The sequence below is a fragment of the Lissotriton helveticus genome, chromosome 3_1 (assembly GCF_964261635.1).
Source record: "Lissotriton helveticus chromosome 3_1, aLisHel1.1, whole genome shotgun sequence".
Lineage (NCBI taxonomy): Eukaryota > Metazoa > Chordata > Amphibia > Caudata > Salamandridae > Lissotriton > Lissotriton helveticus.
This window is the reverse complement of record NC_136061.1, coordinates 15,118,702-15,139,608: the sequence shown is the minus strand read 5'-3', so window position 1 is coordinate 15,139,608 and position 20,907 is coordinate 15,118,702. Positions and strand designations below refer to the sequence as shown.

At 44.3% G+C, this 20,907-nt stretch overlaps 1 protein-coding gene across 2 annotated transcripts in view; it reads left to right on the top strand.

Annotated features, from left to right (window-relative positions):
* LOC144822035 (CD5 antigen-like) overlaps positions 1 to 20,907 on the top strand; it is a 606,799-nt gene that overhangs the window by 444,162 nt on the left and 141,730 nt on the right. For both annotated transcript variants that reach the window (XM_078679104.1, XM_078679103.1), the window contains one exon: positions 11,015 to 11,329. In XM_078679104.1, coding sequence (XP_078535230.1) covers positions 11,015 to 11,329 — 315 coding nt within the window. The remainder of the gene's footprint in view (positions 1 to 11,014; positions 11,330 to 20,907) is intronic.

The following is a 20,907-nucleotide window of genomic DNA, read 5'->3' as shown; positions in this document are numbered from 1 at the left end:
CATGCAAAATGTAATGATTACACAACGCTAATGTGTGCTGCAAAATAAATATATTTGTTTCATTCACAAAAAATGTCACCAGTACAACTATTTACTACTAACAGTATTCCTTCATACTGCAGTGTCAAAGGACAGGGCAGGCTTATAGTCAGCCTGTGCCTGTGATTGTCTGAATGAGTCAATTGCGCCTCCTGCGCGTTATGCCCAAGCGCCTCTGAGGCTCTTCCTCTTCCGGGGCACCTGTACCTGGCGTTGCCCTGGTGCTGCGCCTAAGTGGCGGGACTAGTGTGGCAGAGTGGCTGCTGATGCTGGATGCCCCCTCACTGCCATCGTCACCCCCTACAGTGGCAGGTAGAGCAGGAGGGTGTAGTGCCGTAACCGCCGTGGTGAGGTGCTCCAGGACCCTGGTGATGTCCTCACAGCACTGTACAAGTTGGTGCTGCTGTGTTAGTGACCGCCGCGACAACTGTGAAGTGGCATTTGCAGCCACATAATTGGACCTGCTGTAGGAGGCCAGCCGGCTCATGAGCTGGTGGTGGCGCCGGCTTGCTGCACTGCGCTGCTTAATCATCGCAGCGGTGTTGGCCTCCATGGCTGCAGTCATGCGGCCCATGGCCGCCGTCATGCGGTCCATGCGGTTTCCCACTCCGGCCACATTGCGCCCAATCTTGTGGAGCTGGAGCTGAATGGCACCTTGCTGCTGTGACTGGCACTGATGAATCCTCAACATGCGTCTTTCGACGCTCAAACAGGCATGTCTCTGTCCATTGCCCCTCCTGCTGATTGCAGCAGTGGTGTGATGGCGAGACCTCCCACGCCTGCTCTGCTGGCCTGTCACTGTGGCTGGCCGCTGTGTTGGCGCTGTCGCAGGCCCAGATGTTGTAGCACCAGCTGCAGGTGGTGTCACAGCAGGCGTTGCTGGTGCGGCAGGGACTGGAGGCACATTAGTGGCGTGCCTGGCTTTGGCTGTGGGTGGTCCGCCAGATGCAGGGGGCACAACGGTGGGGGTCCTGGCTTTGGCTGTGGGTGGTCCGCCAGATGCAGGGGGCACAACGGTGGGGGTCCTGGCTTTGGCTGTGGGTGGTCCGCCAGATGCAGGGGGCACAACGGTGGGGGTCCTGGCTTTGGCTGTGGGTGGTCCGCCAGATGCAGGGGGCACAACGGTGGGGGGCCTGGCTGCTGGTGTTGTTGCAGCGGCAGGGGCTGGTGCCTGGGTTTGTGGTGGAAAATCCTCCTCCTGGGCCTCCTCATCTATTTGCAGCCTTTCACTGTCGCTGCTTTCTGCGCCACCTGTGAGGGTAAGTGGATACTCATTAGTTGCATGTGACTGTCAGACGTGCTGATGTTACATGCATGCTGGGTGACATTCCCTGGATGGCTGTGGATTTGCGTACTTTGGAACCTGTCTGGCTGCATTGTGGTACTACTACATTGTGGACAAACTACATCTCCCACAATGCTTCAGGGCATTTCCTGATGCGCAACAATGGCATGACTAAGGGACATTATGTGAGCCTATTTGGTCAGGGACGGTCATAGGGGACAGGGTCGCAGTCGCATGCCACTTACCTTGGGTGTCTTGGGTGGGGCGGGAGGAGTCCAGAAGTGTGACGCCAACGCACGCCTCCCTCTCAAGGGTGTTCTCCACCTGGTCCTCCAAGGGTGTGTTAGGAGGGACTGTAGGTCCGCCACCTCCAGTGCCCGATGACTCTCCAAGGCGCTCCGCCACCCTCTCCTTGGCACGACCTCGGAGGTCATACCATTGTTTCTTGAGCTCCTCAAGTGACCTATCGGCCACACCCACGGAGTTCACAGTGGAGGCTATTCCCAGCCAGATCCTCCTTTTGTCTTGCTCCGGGACCTTCCTGGAGTCTTTCCCAAAGAGTTTTTCGTGGTTGGCCACCACCCCTTCAATCAAATTTTCGAGCTCCTGCTCAGAAAACTTTAGCTTCCTCTTCCGCCCTGTGTTGTTGCTGGGGCCAGGAACAGGTTCCTCTGACATGGCAGCAGAGTAGTAGCACTTTCGCAATCACCAGAATAGCTGCAGCTTTCCAACTTGCTCCCTCGAGGTCTGCCTCACTGTGGTGAATGGGGGTGGGAACTGCCTGCTTCCTGGTTGTGATGTCATCACTGAGCTCGAAAAGTGACTTCCTGTTTTCCCGATCTCGCGAGATTGCGATTCGCATTCCCGACGCAGGTAGCCGGAAATAGCGATTATTCTGCGATTATCGTTAGTCGCTAACTGAATTTGCGCCCGCGTGCGATTCGCTTTTGTTTCCCGGTAATCTTCATGAATTCTGATTTGCGAGTTCTCAATAGCGGTTCGCATTTTATCGCTATTTGAGACTCGCAAATCCCGTTTTTCATGAATCAGGCTGTAAGAGCCCACACCGTGCGTGCAATGGCCCTCCATATGGCCTTACGCTGGTAGACTTTAAACTGCACTGACACATCCATACATACACTCAGTCACTCATACAGACCCTCATAGATGCAAAAACTAACCCATATAGCCACTGACCTACCCACTCACTCATCCATGTTGCAGTCACACACACCCTCGCCCACCTACATAGGCACTCATTCAGGTACTCAGACAACCAATCAATCATCCATATAGCCACTCGCTTACCCACTCACCAACCCATAAAGCCACTTTAGACACCAACTTGAAGACTGATACAGACATTCACACAACCTACTCACTCAATCATACATTTACTGAGAGACCAAATCATTCATATTTAGTCTGTCACACACCCACTGAATAATCAATACAGGCACTTATACCCACTGATTCACCATTACACCTTGTTTTAAATATTTAACACATAAACTTTTTGGAAACCCTCACAGTGAATGGTTGATGTCATCAGTGCTGTCATTTGAGATGTCTGGAGTGATCTTCCTGACCATGACATGAGTGATGTAAGATGTGAAATCATAAGCAGTGCAATCCGGCAGCGTATGTTATAGTAAGCTCAACTAACTATAACTGCTGAATTTCTCTCGTTTTGTACGAATGACATATCAGCCTAACTATAACGTCCCTTTGGTGTTATCATTGAATATCTAAGGTTTCTTTATGCTAGTTCCTAACTATAACATCCCTATAACCTTTGTTATTTTGCTAAATTTCTAAGGTTATTTTAAATTCTAGTTTATAATTGTAATGTCCATTCGTGACCTAAAAGATGTTTGTTTTTTCTTTTAATTATTTGACATTGCATATTATATTTATATTAGGAGCAAAAAGAAACAAATGACTGTGTACCCTGCAGAACCCTAGCACCTGACCCACTATCCCTAGTTATTATAGATCGAATGGGATTTTCCTTACAACTTGTGTGCACATTGTTAATGCACCCACTGCCAAAGTGTGATCCAAAACAGGATTATAATACTTTAAAACAAAATGCAAACGGGCAATACTTGACAACAAGACAAGAAATCACTGGTCCATGTCTTTCTTAAAGTTTCTTCTTTTATTTGTATTATTCTTTTTGTAAAAAAAACACAACACAGCTGACAAGTTTTGTCCAGTGATGGACTTCTTAGGGCATAAAATCAAGGAGTCGGACACTCCTAAAGTGTATCGATGGAGGAGTATTCACAGTAAGTAGAATTCACAAGTCAAATTCATGCAAAGCACGTACCCGCAGGATCATGTAAACAATAAACCGAAAACTGTGAAGGCATATCAATGAGACCTCACTAAGATAAGGTGAGCCAGCAACAGTGGGACGATCACCCAATATAGCCTAGATCCTGTTGCGATACATTCAGGAACAGGAACAAGCAGAAAGATGAGCAACGATTGAGAGCCAATATAGAGGCAGGACAGCAAATATTTGCATTTAGGTAAAGCCTTTCTGTTGTCATATTCAAAGTCAATCACAAAGGTTTATTCTCATGACCATATGGACATATGTTAGAATCTCACAGTTGAGATAATGCTTTAGAAGTGTGAGGGTGTAGAGGGAAAAACAGTTGAGATAATGCCGTAGTAAGTAGTAAGTAATACTTTACTGTACAGTTAATTAAAAGCATTACAAACCATCATCGATAAAAACAGTTTTGTGTACCTAAAATGGCCATAACAAATTACTATGATACTGTGATAGGCTGTGAGTAAAAACAGCAATTAAAAGGTGCTGAAGCTAAAACTATTAAGATACATGCAGAGTTTAAGATTGGTCCAAGAAGTGGCTCACTTCTATCATACCCTTAAAAACTTTGCATGGTTGCGCTAACTTACATTCCCATTTGAATTCAGTTAATTATTGCCGTCCATAATCTGCCTGGACAACAAAAAGTTATCCTCCACGTAAGCTTGTGCTTTGTAGTAGTAAAGCTCAATGGACACCAAGATGCCAACTGGGCCCTTGTTGCCATCTGATTATTTTGGCTCTAAAGATACAAGGGTTGCGCTGGGTTCCGTCACTGTCCTTCCTGCTTTTCCGCTAATGTAAGTGCTGTGCCTTTTACATGCAGGTTGAGGCACTGGCTTCTGCTCAACAGCCAGAACAATTTGGCTTTTTCTGTTTATTCTTTCACTTTGTTAAGTTGGGCATCTACGCCTTCAAGATATTTTACCAGTTGGCAGCTCAGTTGGACTTCATCACCAGAGAACCATGCCAGGACTGCTTGCCTGCATGACCTTTTCCGTTTTTTGTTGAATAGTGGTCTCAAGAGGTTCAGGTGATCTTGCAGCAGATCCTTACAGATGGTGTTGAGGTGAGTGATGTTTTCTTTTTCCGTTGCCACAAAGGCAGCACTTTGCTGGCATTGCGGGACACAGCCAAGGGGCCAAGTGGTTTACAGAGGGCAACAGTCCTTAGAAATTTTTTAAAAACTTCTCTTTTGTCTTTTTGGTGAAGCTGGTCTGAAGATATTTTTGGGGCCTGACTTTGGTGTAGGAATGTATGGTCAGGCAGCCCTGTGTTTGATCTGCCAGTGAGGCTTTGTCCTGCAAGAGAGATTCTTTTTTGACAATGTTATTTAATGCTTTTTTGAAGCCCACTAAGGTCCCTTGGAGATCCCATAGTTGACGCAACCACAGGTTTTTTATTGCGTCCTCCAGGTGAAGCCTTGCAGGGCAATTTCTTTAGTTTGCAGTTCCTTTCACAGGAGATCATTGAGTGTTTTAGCTTCTCCCCTGTTTATTATATACCAGCTTTTTAAATATACTCCTTTGTTTGCCCAAATTCAAGCCTCATCTGCGCGGGAGATGTGTACCTCGTCAAGTCAAAGATCATGAGCAATGCTCTTGCTACCGTACCATCTACCATTTCAGCGTGATTTCCTCTCATCTTTTCGCTTTCGTAGGTGATAGATGGAACCAGTTTTGCCTAGATCACCTTTATTAGGGGGAGGAGTCTTGGTCCAGTGATCTTATTTTTTAGGTTTCGTAAAGATACCGTGGTCATTAATCCTCTCTTTTTTATTTCCTCACATTGTGACTTAAAGCTGCCCTTGGAGTCTAGAATGACCCCAAGTATCTGTTTTTGCTTGCAACGTCCAGCTTCTTAGAGTCCAAGAACCAGTTGTTTGTTGTTTTAGTTTTACGATTAGTGATACACATGACTTTAGTTTTTTCTTGATTGATTCTGAGTTTTTTTGTTTTCGAATATTGCGATGTGCTGTCCTACAGTCGCTGTAGGCCTATCAGAGTCCAGCTGATCAGCACCAGACCATCCGCGTTAAATGCATTGGACTGCTGGGTGCCCTCTAACTTGGGTGCATGGCAATTACTTTTGTTCAGCAAGATTGACAATTCAGCTATGAAAAGAATAAATAATGTTGGTGCGAGCACGCATCCTTGTTCTACCATATACTTGTAGGGATCTTCTGGAATAATAATGTCCCTGTGCCTAGTTTGAACTGGACCTAGGTATCACTGTGCAAGAGAATTAATTGGTTTATCAGCAGCGGGGGGATCATTTTCATTTTCTTAATTTTTTGCCATAGCATGTTTCTATTGATGTGGTCAAAGTCAGAGCTATAATCGATATATCACAGGTATAAAGGTTGTTTTGCAGAGTCAATCAAAAGAGGTAGGGCTAGTATGTTAGTGGTCGTGCACCTGTTTTTGCAGAAGCCTGATTGATTATATGGAATTACTGTTGTGTCTTCCACCCAAGATGTTAGCTCCTGGAGTAAGAGGCCCAAGTAGCAATTCTCCTCATTATCGAGTAAGGCTATAAGAAAATAGCTTCTTGGGTCATTCTTATCTCCTTTCTTGAAAATCGGGAAGATAATTGCTCCCCTCCAGGATGGTGGGATTGTTGAGGACTGCAGGATTTTTTCAAACATTTATTTGAAGAACCACAGCCCAGTTTTCCGGATCTTGTTTTAACACGATTGGGGAATATCATTTGTGCACTCATGTCTCCCTTTTGAGATTCTTTTACATATCTGTGCATTCGTGATTGGGAATTCCTGATTTTGTACAAGAGCTTCTTTATGTTGAGACGTCCAGGCTTTGAAGACTTTTTTGGGGTTGTATGACTCTTTCCAATATTCATGTGCTTCATTCAGATGTCTGCCAAGGAAAGTTGTCCAGGCCTCTTCAGTGGAATAGGATTTGATCCCCTGACTTCGCTCATTGATAAAACTGTTGATCTTTTGCCAAAACTGCGCACTGTTGTTCGTTTTGGCATCTCGTAGGAGTTTTCCCCAGAAGGCCTCATCAGCTGCTATTTTAAGTCACTAAACCAGATAATGCCTTAGAAGTGTGAGGGTGTAGAGGGAATAATCTTTGACCCAGGACCAATGTATCCATTAGAAGGGTTGAATTACAGCAGCTACCATGGTAAAAATGAGTGGAGCTGTGTCCAGAGAGGCGCCCAATGTATCAATCAGGGACTCTCTGTTCCCATGTATTAGATCCCATTGGAGTGTTCCATTCATATTATTATTATTATTATTATTATATTTATTTTTGTAGAGCGCGCAGCTACCCTGAGGTTTTCCGGCGCTAAGGACATTTTGAGCGAAAATACAGTAGGGGACAGAGGGATTATGGAAAGATTATTGGTTAAACAACCATGTTTTTAAGTTCTTACGGAATTGGAGGTAGCATTTGTCCGTGCGAAGCTGAATTGGGAGAGAATTCCAAAGAGAGGGGGCCAGGTATGAGAAAGAACGTCCGCCCAGTCTTACTCGGTTAATCCTGGGTATCTGAAACTTATGTGGACTGGAGGAGCGTAAGGTTCTTAGGGGGCAATATTGATGGACAAGGGTGCTCAGATAGGATGGTGCTTTGCCTGCCTTAATTCTGTGCATGAAACACAAAGCTTTAAATTTTGTGCGGTTTTTGATACGAAGCCAGTGAAGACTCCGAAGACCAGAAGAAGTTGGAGATTTTTGGGTAGTTTGCATAGCAGCCTAACCGCTTCGTTTTGCACCGTTTGAAGTTTCCTTGTGACTTCTTTACAGGCTCCCAGATATAAGATGTTGCCGTAATCCAATCTAGATGTAATTAGAGCTTGGACTACGGTTTTTTGTGTGTTCTGGGGGAGCATCCACATGATTTTCCTGAGCCACTTGAGGATGGTGAAACAAGTGGCTGCCATTCTGACCGCTTATTGTTTCATAGACATTTGGTCATCAAAAATGATGCCAAGATTGCAAGCGGTTTTGGAGGGGTGGGTGTAGGTCCCATCTGAGGTGGCCAATGTTGGGGTCCCCATAAGGTAGTGTGTTTACCAAACAGAAGCAGTTCGGTCTTTCCTCCATTGAGTTTTAGTTTGTTATCATGCATCCATTTGGCAATGTTGTTAAGACCGGAGCAGAGGGAAGACGGGTTAGAATGTGCGTTAGCGGAGAGTGAATAAATGAGCTGGGTATCGTCAGCATATGAGTAGATCGTCAACCCAGATTTTTTGGCTAAAGTAGCAAGGGGACTGATGTACAAATTAAATAAGATGGCACTGAGAGTCGAGCCTTGGGGAACCCCAAATAGTGAGTCATGAGGTTGTGAAGAGGATGTGGAAGAGAAGACTTGGAAGGTTCTATCGGTAAGGAAACTTTTTAGCCATGCCAGGGCAGGTCCGGTTAAGCCACAGGTTTGCAATTTGTTAAGGAGGATGGTGTGGGAGACCGTGTCAAACGCGGCACTGAGGTCGAGTAAGATGAGTGCCACGGTTTCCCCATTGTCAACTTGCCGGCGTATAGTCTCGGAGACCCCTAAGAGGGTTGATTCGGTTGAGAAACCTGCCCTAAATCCCGACTGGGATGAGTGAAGGAGGTTATTGGTTTCTGTAAAGTAAGTAAGCTGGGTAACAATATATTTTTCCAAAATTTTGGAAAATAGGGGTAGAAGCGAGATTGGGCGGAAGTTATAGGGGTCATCTAGATCTGCGGTAGCTTTCTTCAATAGTGGTGATACCATGGCATGTTTCCATGCCTTAGGGACTTTGGCTTCTCCTAAGGAAGAATTGAGGAGTTCCAGAATGAGCGTAAGGGAATGGGTGTCGAGTGTAAGAAGGATTTGTGGGGGAAAAGGGTCCAGGGGGGAGCCAGATTTGATAGTTTTGATGATTTCACATAATGATGACAAGTTGAGCAAATCCCAGTTGGCTAGAGGCTGAGAGGAACCACATGAAGAAGGATCCGGTCTCGCATCGTCAGAGTTGGAAGTCATTTTGGGAGAATCAGGAACTATTGGAGAAGAAATTGAATCTTTGAAGTCTGCATAGATTTTATCTATTTTACTTATGAAGAATTGTGCCAGAGCATTGCACTGTGAGGAGTCCAGACAAGGGGCTTTCGGTTGGGAGGTAGAGCCAGAGAGTTCCTGCACAATTTTGAAAAGTGCTTTGGGACAGTTTTGAGCATTCTCAATCGTTGCTTTGATATATTCGGCTCTGGCTGATTTACATTTAGCATGATATTTCGATAAGGCAGCTTTATGTAATAGCTTTATTGAGGGGTCGTAGTGAGCACGCCATCGACGCTCTAGATTTTTACAAGCCGTTTTTTCAAGTTTGAGTGAGTCTGTAAACCAAGGGGCCGGGGGATGATGTGTACTTTGTTTTTTTATTTCTTTGTGGAAGGCATACATTAATGGCAGAACTAAGCCAGTTATGAATAACTGCGGCTTCCTCGATGTTTGTTATGTTAGTGAGGGGCCTGGTTTCGTCAAGGTGTGCATTCAGCTGGGCAGTATCAAGTTTTTTCCAATTTCTCATTACCCTAGGTCCAGTAGGAGCCTTCTGAGAGGTGACAGGTAGGGGCACGGTTATTGTAAATTCCACCAAGTAATGGTCGGACCAGGGGATAGGTACAGGTGGTTTACATACAATATTATTAAGGTTGAAGAAGATCGGATCAAGTAAATTGACGGCCTTATGGGTTGGACCAGAGTTGCAGAGGGTAACGTTTAGAGCTGCTAGATCAGCTATGAGGTTAGTACTGGTGTGACAGGAGATATCATTGAAGTGCATGTTTAGGTCTCCGACTATGAGAAAGTTAGTAGCATCTAACAGGAACGGGGCGATGAGCTCAGGAAAAGAGGTTGCCCAGATGCTGGCTGTGCCTGGAGCACGATAAATTAAAGCACCGGGTAAAGTGAAGTTTGGGAATAATAGGAGCTTGAAAGATCCAGCTTCACAGTTATGAATGTCAAGATCTATCCATTTACAGGTGTATATATTTTGAAAAATAATAGCGATTCCACCTCCCTCTTTATGGAGTCTGTTTTTGCTAATGTAGGTATAGTTTGCGGGTAGCGCTGCTGCTATATCTGGCCCCGAACTATTGTTCAACCAGGTCTCAGTGAGGAAAATTGCAGCTGGTTGTGATGTCGTGAGTAAATCAAAAATGTCCATTTTATGTTTTGGTAATGACCTGCAGTTCAGGCTGATGAAAGAGAGATCATTTAAGGGTGGAGTAAGATTTTGTATGTGCCGTGACGGTGGAAAGTCGGCAGTTTCCAAATTAATTGCGGAGGATATGGAAAGAAGGCTTAGATTGCAGTTGGTACATGAGGAAGGGGTGTGCATGCAGTTAAGGACCGTGCCTTGGGAGCATTGAGGGGGAATACAAGCAAGAAGAGTCTCTCTGGAGTAGGTAATGGGGATGTTATCGGTTGTGGCATAGGTTATAGCCCCTGGTCCCGTCTGGTCGCGGACGGGCACAGACGGGCAGGACTTTGGCTTGACTTCGGCGCAACAGCGGCGCGCCCGCTGCGCGCGTCCGCTGCGCGGCCGAGGACACATGAGATTATATAGATAGGGGCGGAGTCAGCTGCTAATCGCTGATTGGTTGGGGGTCAGGAAGTTGAAATCACTTCCTCCGTGGTGGGCGTGTCGCCGTACCTCCACACAAACCAAACTTTTGGCGGTGGACCGGGGACACGAATGCTGTGCAAATTAGTCAAGTGAGCGCTTTCAAATGTTTAAAATCACATAAATTTCACAAGTTAAAATCGTGTGCATTTCGTTTTTACCAGCGCTCGAGATTACGTCGTCTCCTTGCTTGTCTCTGTACTCAAAGAGTCAACAGAGCAATGGTGGGAACGGCTTATAAGCCTGTGGGGCGTCAGCTGCTAATCGCTGATTGGTTGGGGGTCTGGAAGTTGAAATCACTTCCTCCGTGGTGGGCGTGTCGCCGTCCCTCCACACAAACCAAACTTTTGGCGGTGGACTGAGGACACGAACGCTGTGCAAATTAGTCCAGTGAGTGCTTTCAAATGTTTAAAATCACATAAATTTCACAAGTTAAAATCGTGTGCATTTCGTTTTTACCAGCGCTCGAGATTACGTCGTCTCCTTGCTTGTCTCTGCGCTCAAAGAGTCATGCATGAGAGATGCATGGTTGCCAAATAGAGGATGCTTCCAACTCATCTGCTAGGAGATTGAAAAAAGAATATTAAAATGTTTAAAGTATGTATTCCCACAGCAAGTTCTCTGTCACTGAAAAGTACAATTTTTTATTGATGAAAAAGTTTATGTGTTATTGGTTAATTTTCTTTGCATTCCTTTCCAATGCCTTTTTAATCTCTTCCCAGGTCCTGATCAGATCTTTTTAGTGAATGGCCCTTCTTTATGTGCTGGAAGAGTGTCAATTGTGCACAATGGAGTGTGGGGTAAAGTCTGTGACGATGCCTGGGATGAGAAGGACGCGTCGGTGGTCTGCGGACAGCTTGGATGTGGAGCTTTACTAAGCTATGGGTATAATTCATCATTCGGGGTCAGCCCTTCACCAGTTCTGATGAGTAGTGTTCAATGCCAAGGAGAAGAGTCTGCTCTGTGGAAATGTGCACAGCGAGGCTGGAGTGTTAATACCTGTTCAACGGGGAGGAACGCTGGTGTGACCTGTGCAGGTAAGAAGTGGAACTTGTCTGTACAAACAAACTTCTTCACATATTGAAGACTTTAAACACTTCTGTCAAAATACAAAAGTGACCTTGGGTGGCAAGCATTTCATCAAGTAGGGCTAGATGAACCATTACTGCCCTTCATTAGACATAACTCTACTCTGGAGCCAGGGGTGAAGTTACAAACCCCTTCCCACCAGTGTGCTTGCTGCGGCTCTTTGTATCTTCCCAACACTTATGACTCCTTAAGGGGAAGAGGGATTACACTAGTCGATCCATGTATAAGCTTTCTTGCCTCAGTCTAGTCTGCATCGTCTACAGAAGCGCTGTTCAATTTGAAGCACCTTTTGTTCATGCTATGACTTACCAATAATCTTCTAGATCTTGAGCACATCTCTTCCCCAGCACAGTCCATTAACCTCTGTCCCTCACTTCATCCATTGTACCTTAAATCCATCCTTTCCTCCCACACTCCTTCCCTCCACTCTTCCCTCCCTCCATTCTTCCCACTCTCCATTATTCCCTCATCTCCCTCTGTCCTTCCCTCCCTCTGTCCTTCATGCCCTCCCTCCACACTTCCCTCCCAGCCTTCTTCCCTGTGCCCTTGCCTTCTTCTGTTCTTCCCTCCCTCTGTTCATTCTACCTTGTCTCCTTCCCTCCTCCCTCTCTCCCGTTGTCCTTCCCTATCTCCTCCCATTCCACCTGTTCCCTCGTTCCTTCTCTCTCTTCGTCCTGTCCTGCCTCCTTCCCTCCCTTGTTTTCTCCCTCCCTCCAAATGTCCTTCTATCCCTCTGTCCATCCCGCCTTCCCTTTACCCTCCCCTCTATCCCTCTCTCTGCCTTTCCCTCCACAATTCCCCCTCCCTACGTCCCTCCCTATCTCTGTCTTTCCCTTCCTTCCCTTCCTTCCCTTCCTACCTCTTTCCTTCCATCTGTCTCATCCTCCTTCCTTCCCTCTCTCTGTCCTGTCCTGCCTCATCTTCTCCCTCCTTACCTCCCTCTGTAGTGTAGTTCCTATATTCCCAATAGGCTCTGCGCATTGGAATAAAATGTCCTATAGATTTGACATAGGACTTATGTCTACTAGGTCTCTATCAAATATATTAAACTTAATTGTGAGTGCCTACTAGCTCAGAGGTCACTAGAAATGTTCTCGAATAAACAAGAAGGGATTAGTTTCTGACAACCGCATGAACATGACAACTTTGTTTCCCCAAGAAAGAATGTATCTTCAGAGTCGTGGAAACAATAGATAGATATTTTACTCAGTCAATCGTGCATGCTTTGCTTCATCAGAGGTGCAGAGAAATAGAGAGATGGGCGTTTTCAATAAGAGGGACTTCTTTCTCATGCAAGTAAAGTGAACTGCTACAATCGTAATACAGGCTGCAAAGTATAATGCGTACAGCGTGAAGAGTATTATCAAATAATACTGTAAAAGTATTTTACGGTTTCTAAGCCATAGATAAATACATACATAAATAACAGAGGCTAAAAATACTCTAGTGGTGCTTCTAAAATACACCTATCCCAATGTACCTAACCTAAGTCTAATACGAGGGAAGAAGTAAGTGTGGTGTAGCATAGTTTTAGTTTTCCTTGCCAAGACTCTATCCAAGATTTCTCTTTAGGGTCTAATCAGCTCCATACCTTAGTTCAGAATGAAGGAGTTCTGGTATCTCTGTCTCGGGACTCGATTTCCCAACACCCCGTGAGGGGAGCTTTGAAACACTGGAGCTGGATTCTCCGTGAGAGAAAGGACAACTCGATCAGTGCGTCAGCTGGAGGGTCGGCTTCCTTCGGCACTAGCTATAGCGAGCTGCGTCGGGCAAGTAGATAGTCGAGCTGCTACGAACTACAGTGCATTTGCTAGAGCAAGTAAAGGCATATTCATACCTTGAAGGTGCCTAGTTTGACGTAAAGTCGGGCATAACAACCTCAGTAAAGAACCGCAAGGGAATGATAGTTCTTTGAAAACTCCATGAATTCTTGGACAAATCAATATTCAAGCAACGAGATGGAGATAGTACCTGTGTGCCTGTCGATCCATGTATCTCACCATCAGCAGATTGCGTCTGTAAGACCTCAATGAGCCGTAATCAGTATTGGCAGCCGCTGGGGAAAACACAATGCATGAGCTGTTAGCGAACCAAGCAAAGTATCAACATCCGTTGGCAGGACTGATGGCAGTGTTAGACAGATGTCCAACATGCATTCTTCTCCACATAGCAGGCATCGTAGAACAGGTAAGATGCAATCTTGCCAAATTGGTCGGAATGATAGAAACCGTGTGTTATTCAGATCTCTTAAACGAGCCAAGCCCAGCATTTGTATTATGCGTTCACAACACTTCATTGCCAGGAGATTGTTCTCTAGGGCAGGGGTCACCAAACCGGTCCTGGAGGGCCGGATCCATGCCATATTTTTAAAATAACTACATGTATCTCAATGGGGATATCCAAAAAATCTGGCATGGATCCGGCCCTCCAGGACCGGTTTGGAGACCCCTGCTCTAGGGCAATCTAGGTGTTGCTGGTGACTGGACTTGCCATATCGGAGCAGAAGAAACAAAAATAGTATTCCTGCTACGAGTACCAAAATGAGAGGCCGGCCGCCGAAGATAGAGTGCACGAAGTTAGGAAATATGCCGAGTACTGCTTCAAATGGTGCTAACAGTCCCAAACATTTTTCTTAAATATATGTATGATACTACTGGTATCAGACATGTTCAAGATATCACCGAACATTTCTTCGAAATGTACAGGGTAGTTCGTTGATAAAAGGGCATGTATCTCTGCAGAGGACCTTGCAACTTGTAGTTCATACGTCTCTTTGGACGAGGTCAGTGGCACAGTTTTTTGTAAAAGAATGGCTTTCATTCTGCTTAAAGTATCAATTCGTATAGAAGAGATGTTCAGTGATGGCCATATTAGCGACTCACCTTCTGTCTTAGTTTTAGGAAACAATACTTGCATACAACAATTGACCCTGGCTGACACAGTTACGAGATAGGCTATTCCTGGCAACATGCCACAGCAGCTGTGATCATTCAACATAATATAGCTTCTGTTAGAAAGTTGCCTAAATATTGGGTCTATCACTACAGCTGGAGAACTTTGCAGGTGGCAGGATAAGTTGGTCGAAGAACCGTCACTGGCTCCATGTAAATTAATACCCTGGCATAAAAGTGTATCGCTTAGTGCACTTTTGTAGTTTGTACGACTAGGAAATACTTCTTTTCCCCCACTCCAACATCTGTCTGTATATGGGAATTCCCAGTTTGACTTAACGTATTCTCTACCCAACCTTTCATACACGCCAGCTGGTATATGTTTCAAACAATACTGAAAATGGAAAATTGTGACAGGCAAAGGGATTGTTCCGTGTATTAGCCATTCTGTTGCAGGTTTTTCTGAAGCAGTTAATGGTAATCTTTCCAGCTTCTCAATGCTTAGCAACGTATAGTCTGCTCCTCTTTGTGCCAAAGTGATTTGTTTACCTGTAAGGTTAAATAAAGAAAACAAAGATGTGGTGTTGATTAGATGCCATGGCACATATCCAGAATGAAGTTTTTGTAATGTCAGGCCTAAAATCTTCATAGAATGCAATTGTGACTGACCATGCTGTAGCATGAGCAAGTCCTGTTCCATTATGTCTATGGCAGAGGATACTATGCTGTCCAAAGAATAAATTCTGGATGACAGAGTCTTTATCCCATTGTCAACTACAGAGAGAGCATTCTCTAATTTAATACGAGCAAATTCTTGTATTCGTTGTGCCGTCTCTGCTTGTGTCACTTTCCAAGCTTCATTATAAATGTAAATGTAAATGTAAATGTATTGCGATTTATATAGCGCACGTATCACCCGAAGGCATCAAGGCGCTTGCTTTGGGAACCCGTCCTGGCTTTTCCCTGTGAGATAACCCCTACTGGGTATCCCCAGGGTGAAAGCCAGGCATCCCGCTGCGGGTGGGCCGCCGTAGTGGAGATTAAGCAACTATTGCCCAGAGTTGCAGCGTAGGACCCCATGATTAGAATAGGCACCGAGGCGAGAATTATCGAGTCCGTGGACATTTTGGGCTCAGTATAAATGGCATACATACCAGCGTTTATAAAACGTTTATGATGCCATTTCCCAGGACTTTGTAAGAAGTCCCTTAAATCAACACCATCTTTAAGTAAGGATAAATGTTGTTTTACCTCTGTTAGTGTGGATTTTTGTAGCCAGTCAAGGCACAGTTTTCCTACACTGTATGTTGTTACTATCCCTGGATGTTGTCTCTGGACATATCTTGGATCTGGCCTAGTGAATGTAAACCCTTGTGTCTTATTCAGGAATCTATCTTGACAGTTGTTTGTGTCTGTGGGCCAGATTAGTCATTTTTTCCAATCAGGATCAGTTCGGTTCTTAAGTAAAATTATTTTTACATTGACCATCCCCTCTGTAATGTTCTTACTGTCAGGTGTAGGTGTAGGGATGGATGGTTTGGTTAAATCTTTTATCTTGACTAATCCAGGACAGAATGTCTGTTGCACAGTGTCATTCAAAAACATTATTTGTTTGGGGATAATGCAGGCTCAAAATAATGCTTCTATTCCCTATACCCTCTTATCAAAGGGGTTACCCGTTAAACCATATAGGCACCCGGGAATACAAACTGAACTTATATATAGTGGTGCCAATGGTACCAATTCTCTACGTCTAGTTACTCAGACAGGTACCATGAATTAACTGTCTTAAATTTTAGCCAATAATTCTAGAACTAATCTAACCAATAATCTCTCATGGTACATCCAATCACTATCCATTCAACTCAAAAAAGAAGGAAATCAAACACAATTATGTTTCTTTCAACTGCTTTTAGTCAGTCAGTTTTTTTGTAGAAAACATAAGCTTTTCTTCGTATTTCCTTTCTGCTTTCTATCTACATTTGTTTTTTACATATATATAATTTTTGAATCTTTATACATTTTTTATATTATACACAGTATCTACAATAAAAACGAAACACAAATACAACATACAGAAAACACTTTTTTTCTTCAGTGCCCAATTATTTGTAAGAAAGGAAAGGTATAGCACATATTTATCAACCTAATTCCTTCTTCTTGGTCATCATAATATTTAAACAAAAAGAAGCCGGGAAGAAATAGCCATTTCTACTCCCCTTTCAGATTGTGGCTCTTAAACAACTGTTTGATTTAGTTTTATTTTTTAGTGATGCCAACATACAATACAATACAGTCGACGCGTTTCAGCCTATATTGTTTAGGCCTCCTCAGGACTGTTCTCAGGAGCAATCAATTATTATCTCCACGGGTGTCTCAGTGGCTAACCAAGCGACCCCGGACGCTCTATACAGCCTGCCCTGCCGGGCCAGCTTCAATTATCCTCACCAAGCTCGCACCAATCAGCTTTCGAGGGTCCCAACTGTGAGTAATCTGTTTTCCTTCTGTTGTAAAGCGGACTCGGTCTGTAGACAAGTTACAGCGTGGAATGCTAATCCTACAAACCACGGAGGTCCCTATACCTGCCAGTTTTTTGTGCCCCAAACACTTTTTGTTTCAATGTTGTCACCCCACGTTGGGCGCTATGTAGTGTAGTTCAAATATTGCCAATAGGAATATTATATCCTATGGATTTGACGTAGGACTTATGTCTACTAGATCGCTATTGAACATGTTAAACTCAAGTCAAGTCATTATACTTTTATTCGACACATGTATCATAAAAAGTACAAACATGAAATACATACATAATTATAAAAACAGTTCATTACAAACACAATTACAAAACAATTCATTATTTTTAAAAAAACATCTAAGAATTATGTGGAAAAATTGACTTGATAAGCATTTTTTAAAATCTTTGTCCTAATGATCCAGGCACATGATAAGAACTTTGCAACCCCACAAATAGTAACCATGGAAGAGGTGTCAGAAATAAGAATACGCAAAGCTGATTTGTAATCTCTAACCCCAAGAATCTTTAGAACTGGTTTTAACCATTTCTTCCTAGGTACGATATATGACTTACAGGCAAAGAGAAAGTGGCCTAATGATTCCTCGGGGTTTGTACACCCTGGACACATTTTATCCTCTTCCCTCCTATTGTTCCATCTAGATGTAAAAGTTTTGAGGGGGAGTGTTCCATGTCTAAGTTTGAGGTATAGAGTCCTCTCCCGAGGAACCTGGATGAAATCCAAAAACAATTCCAGTTTTAGGGTGCATTTATGGGTCAAAAAGGTCTCAGTCAGATGACCCCAGTTTGGGTTCTGTAGCGCCTTGGTCTCTATCCAATCCCAATATAATTTTTTCACCACTTGTTTTGGTGGAGGTGATTGGGATACCCAAGCGTCGCTTAAACCCACACTTGCTACAAGCTTTTTTAATGCATTTATCCATCTGATTTTGCCTGAGGTGTTTAATTTTAATATTTCATCTAACACAAGGGCATAATTGGCTAATTCGGGGGTCCTCCTCAAGCGAACCCAATATAAGAGGGGACGAAGTTGGAGGATATCCCGAATAGACTTTCTTCCCAGGTCTAAGAATAAAGGTTTAAGTGGGGTAGAGGATGGGAGCGACACCAAGTCCCTCATAAACTTGTTCTCTGATCGGACAAGGTCATTGGTATTCTCATTGCCCCACAGTTCCGAGCCATAAACAGCTGAGGCAATTGCTTTCCCCTCGTAAACTGATAAGGCAGGGGCAACTGGCCTACTTATAGAGAGGCGTTGGTTTTTTAAAATAGTGCCGGAGACCCTTTTAAGATTTAAAATCATTTTACAGATATGGGATTCCCATTTTAAGTGATTATTAATCCTAACGCCAAGATAGTCAAACTCATCAACCACCTCTAAAGGAGATCCATTTAAGGTAACGTGGATATTCCTATACTTCCTCTTAGCGGTCATGACCATTAATTTGGTCTTGGTCGTGTTTATTGTCAGTCCCCGTTCCAGACAAAAAACACTAAACTGGTCAAGAAGAGTTTGGAGACCTGTGGGGGTTTTTGATAAGAGGAGGGTGTCGTCGGCAAAGAGGAGGGATGGTATTTTCTCCCCCGCCATAATGGGGGCATCGGCCGGTGTATCTTGCAGATGCTTCACAACCCCATTTATAAAGAGGGAAAATAAGGTAGGGGCCATCACACACCCCTGCCGCACCCCTCTGTTAACAGGTATACTCTTAGTGAGTTGCCCCTGAACCCCCCAGCGTATCTTTGCATATGTACCCTCATGGAGTTTGATGATAAGATTTAGCAGATAGGGTGGGAAACCCATGTCCAGTAGGACATTCCAAAGTTTAACACGGGGTATTACATCAAAAGCAGTTTTAAGGTCAATAAAAGCCAGGTAGAGGCTCCCTCTGGCTATTGACACTGTTTTCCAGAAAACTGCACAGAATCTAAAAACTTGGTCAATGGCCCCAACATTGTTTCTGAATCCGGCCTGAAAGTGGGACAGAATATTTCCTTCCATAAGCCAACCCTCAATCCTATTTACAATTACTACTTTTTGAATAACATCAATTAAACTAATTGGTCTGTAGTTGGCAGGGTCTTCTCTCTCGCCCTTTTTAAAAACGGTAACAACTTCAGCACCCTTCCAAGAGTCCGGTACCTGATGGCCTAAATGAATAAGATTCAAAACATTTACAATAAAATCAGCCCAAACCGGTGGATTAGACATCAATAAATCACCCGGTATTCCATCCGGGCCAGGTGCCTTACCCGGTTTAATTTTAAGGATTGCCTCTTGTACCTCACGGGGCGAAAACAGTACATCAGTAGAGCCATCGTTCCCATGGACCATACAATCAGTACCTAGTGTAGGGGATACTGGCGGAGCTTCTAGGGAGCCCACGCCATATAAATTTGAGAAGTGGGAATACCACTGGGACTCAGTAATATGGTTTGGTATGGGCTCAGCGCCTCGTCTATTCATAACGTTAATCAATTTCCAAAATGTAGTAACATTTTTTCCATGAGCCGCTTCTTTTAGAGCCTGCCAGTGTTCCTCTTCCCAATCTTTTTTGGCTTTCATAATACTAGTGCGGTACTCATTTCTAGCTAATCTAGCAGCTGGGGCATCCTTATTTTTAATAGCTAGTAAAATTGCTTTCTTTTTCTCTCTACAGGAGGCAGTATACCAGGGGTTCCCCTTTTTTTCCATGCATTTAGACAAATGACAACCCTTTGTTTTTTTCGAGAAGAACATGCTGATCTCCCCTATTAAGTCTTTATACTTAGTTGCCAGCACCGACCCCTGAAGCTGAAGTGCAATTTGATTTGCTGGGGCCAAGGCAGATGAGGCATCCAGAACTAGAACCCTGATATTCTCAAGTGTCCCCTCATTGCACCTAACCACATTCCATTTAATCCTGCGATTACAGTTAGAGGGGACAAGTTCTTTAGTAACCAGCCCATTGTGAACCTCCTCACCACTGTTGTCTCCCCAGAACATACCCATGCAAAGGGATTATGGTCGCTATCAATCCTCTGTCTGACCTCCATATCAACCAGGTTAACCCATGACCCTACATCCAAAAGGATGTAGTCAATCCGTGACGGAGAACCTAATCGATTGAAGGTCATAGCGCCCATACGATCGGATGTGGTGCGGCCATTTAAGGCACATAGTTCATGTGCAAACACCAGAGCATTCAACTGTATGGATCGAGCCGACCATTTCTGAATTGGGTCCAGAGATAGGGATGGAATTAACTGGTTTCCTGGCTTATTATAGCAGCCCAAAAATTCATCCTCATCGAGAGGCTCGAATGTACAGTTAAAATCGCCTCCCACTAATACTGAAGATTTAGAGGGGAGGGCAGAGAGCGTATTGTCTAGCAACTCCAGTGTTGGAGACAATTGGCCCCCTGGAAGCCCCCTTGCATAAATACAGAAAAATTCAAAAGCCTTCCTGGCAGTCTGCCTTTTAACAGTTATATGAAGAATATCATTACAAGGGACATAATTCACAGTGATTTTACAATTCAAATCTATCCTAATCCAAATGAGTAATCCTCCCGATGGGCGCCCCCTCCCAAGCTGTGTTGCTGGGACAAAAAACGTAGAATAGCCCTGTTTGTGTTGTGGCTCTATACACCAGGTTTCTTGGAACATGCAAATATGGAAATCATCTACAAAGTTGTTCCATTCCGGGTCAGGCAGGTTTTTCTTGAGGCCGGCTATGTTCCAGGACAAGATTTTAACAAGGGAAGGGGACAACATAGGTGTATCCATGGCGGCCTGAGTGTCAGCATCCCTTAACAAAGGCTCTGGAATAGTACTACACTGATCCGGTACTTCTTCCATAATAGGAACGATAGAACCACCATCTACATTGGAAAGAACCCCACCACCCCCGCCATCTTCAATGCACTGGGGTGATGGTCAGTCCACTTCTTCCAACCCACCAAATCGGTTGTGGCAGGGAAATAAGGGGTAATTAAGCTGTGGGCCCCACCCTTCTCCCTTGAAGTGTGAATCCCCCTTCCACTGGTGCGCCCTCCTCCTATGGACTAAGTTCCATCCTTCCTCTGCAGGCATTCCCCATTGTTGTGGATTCTGGTGTATA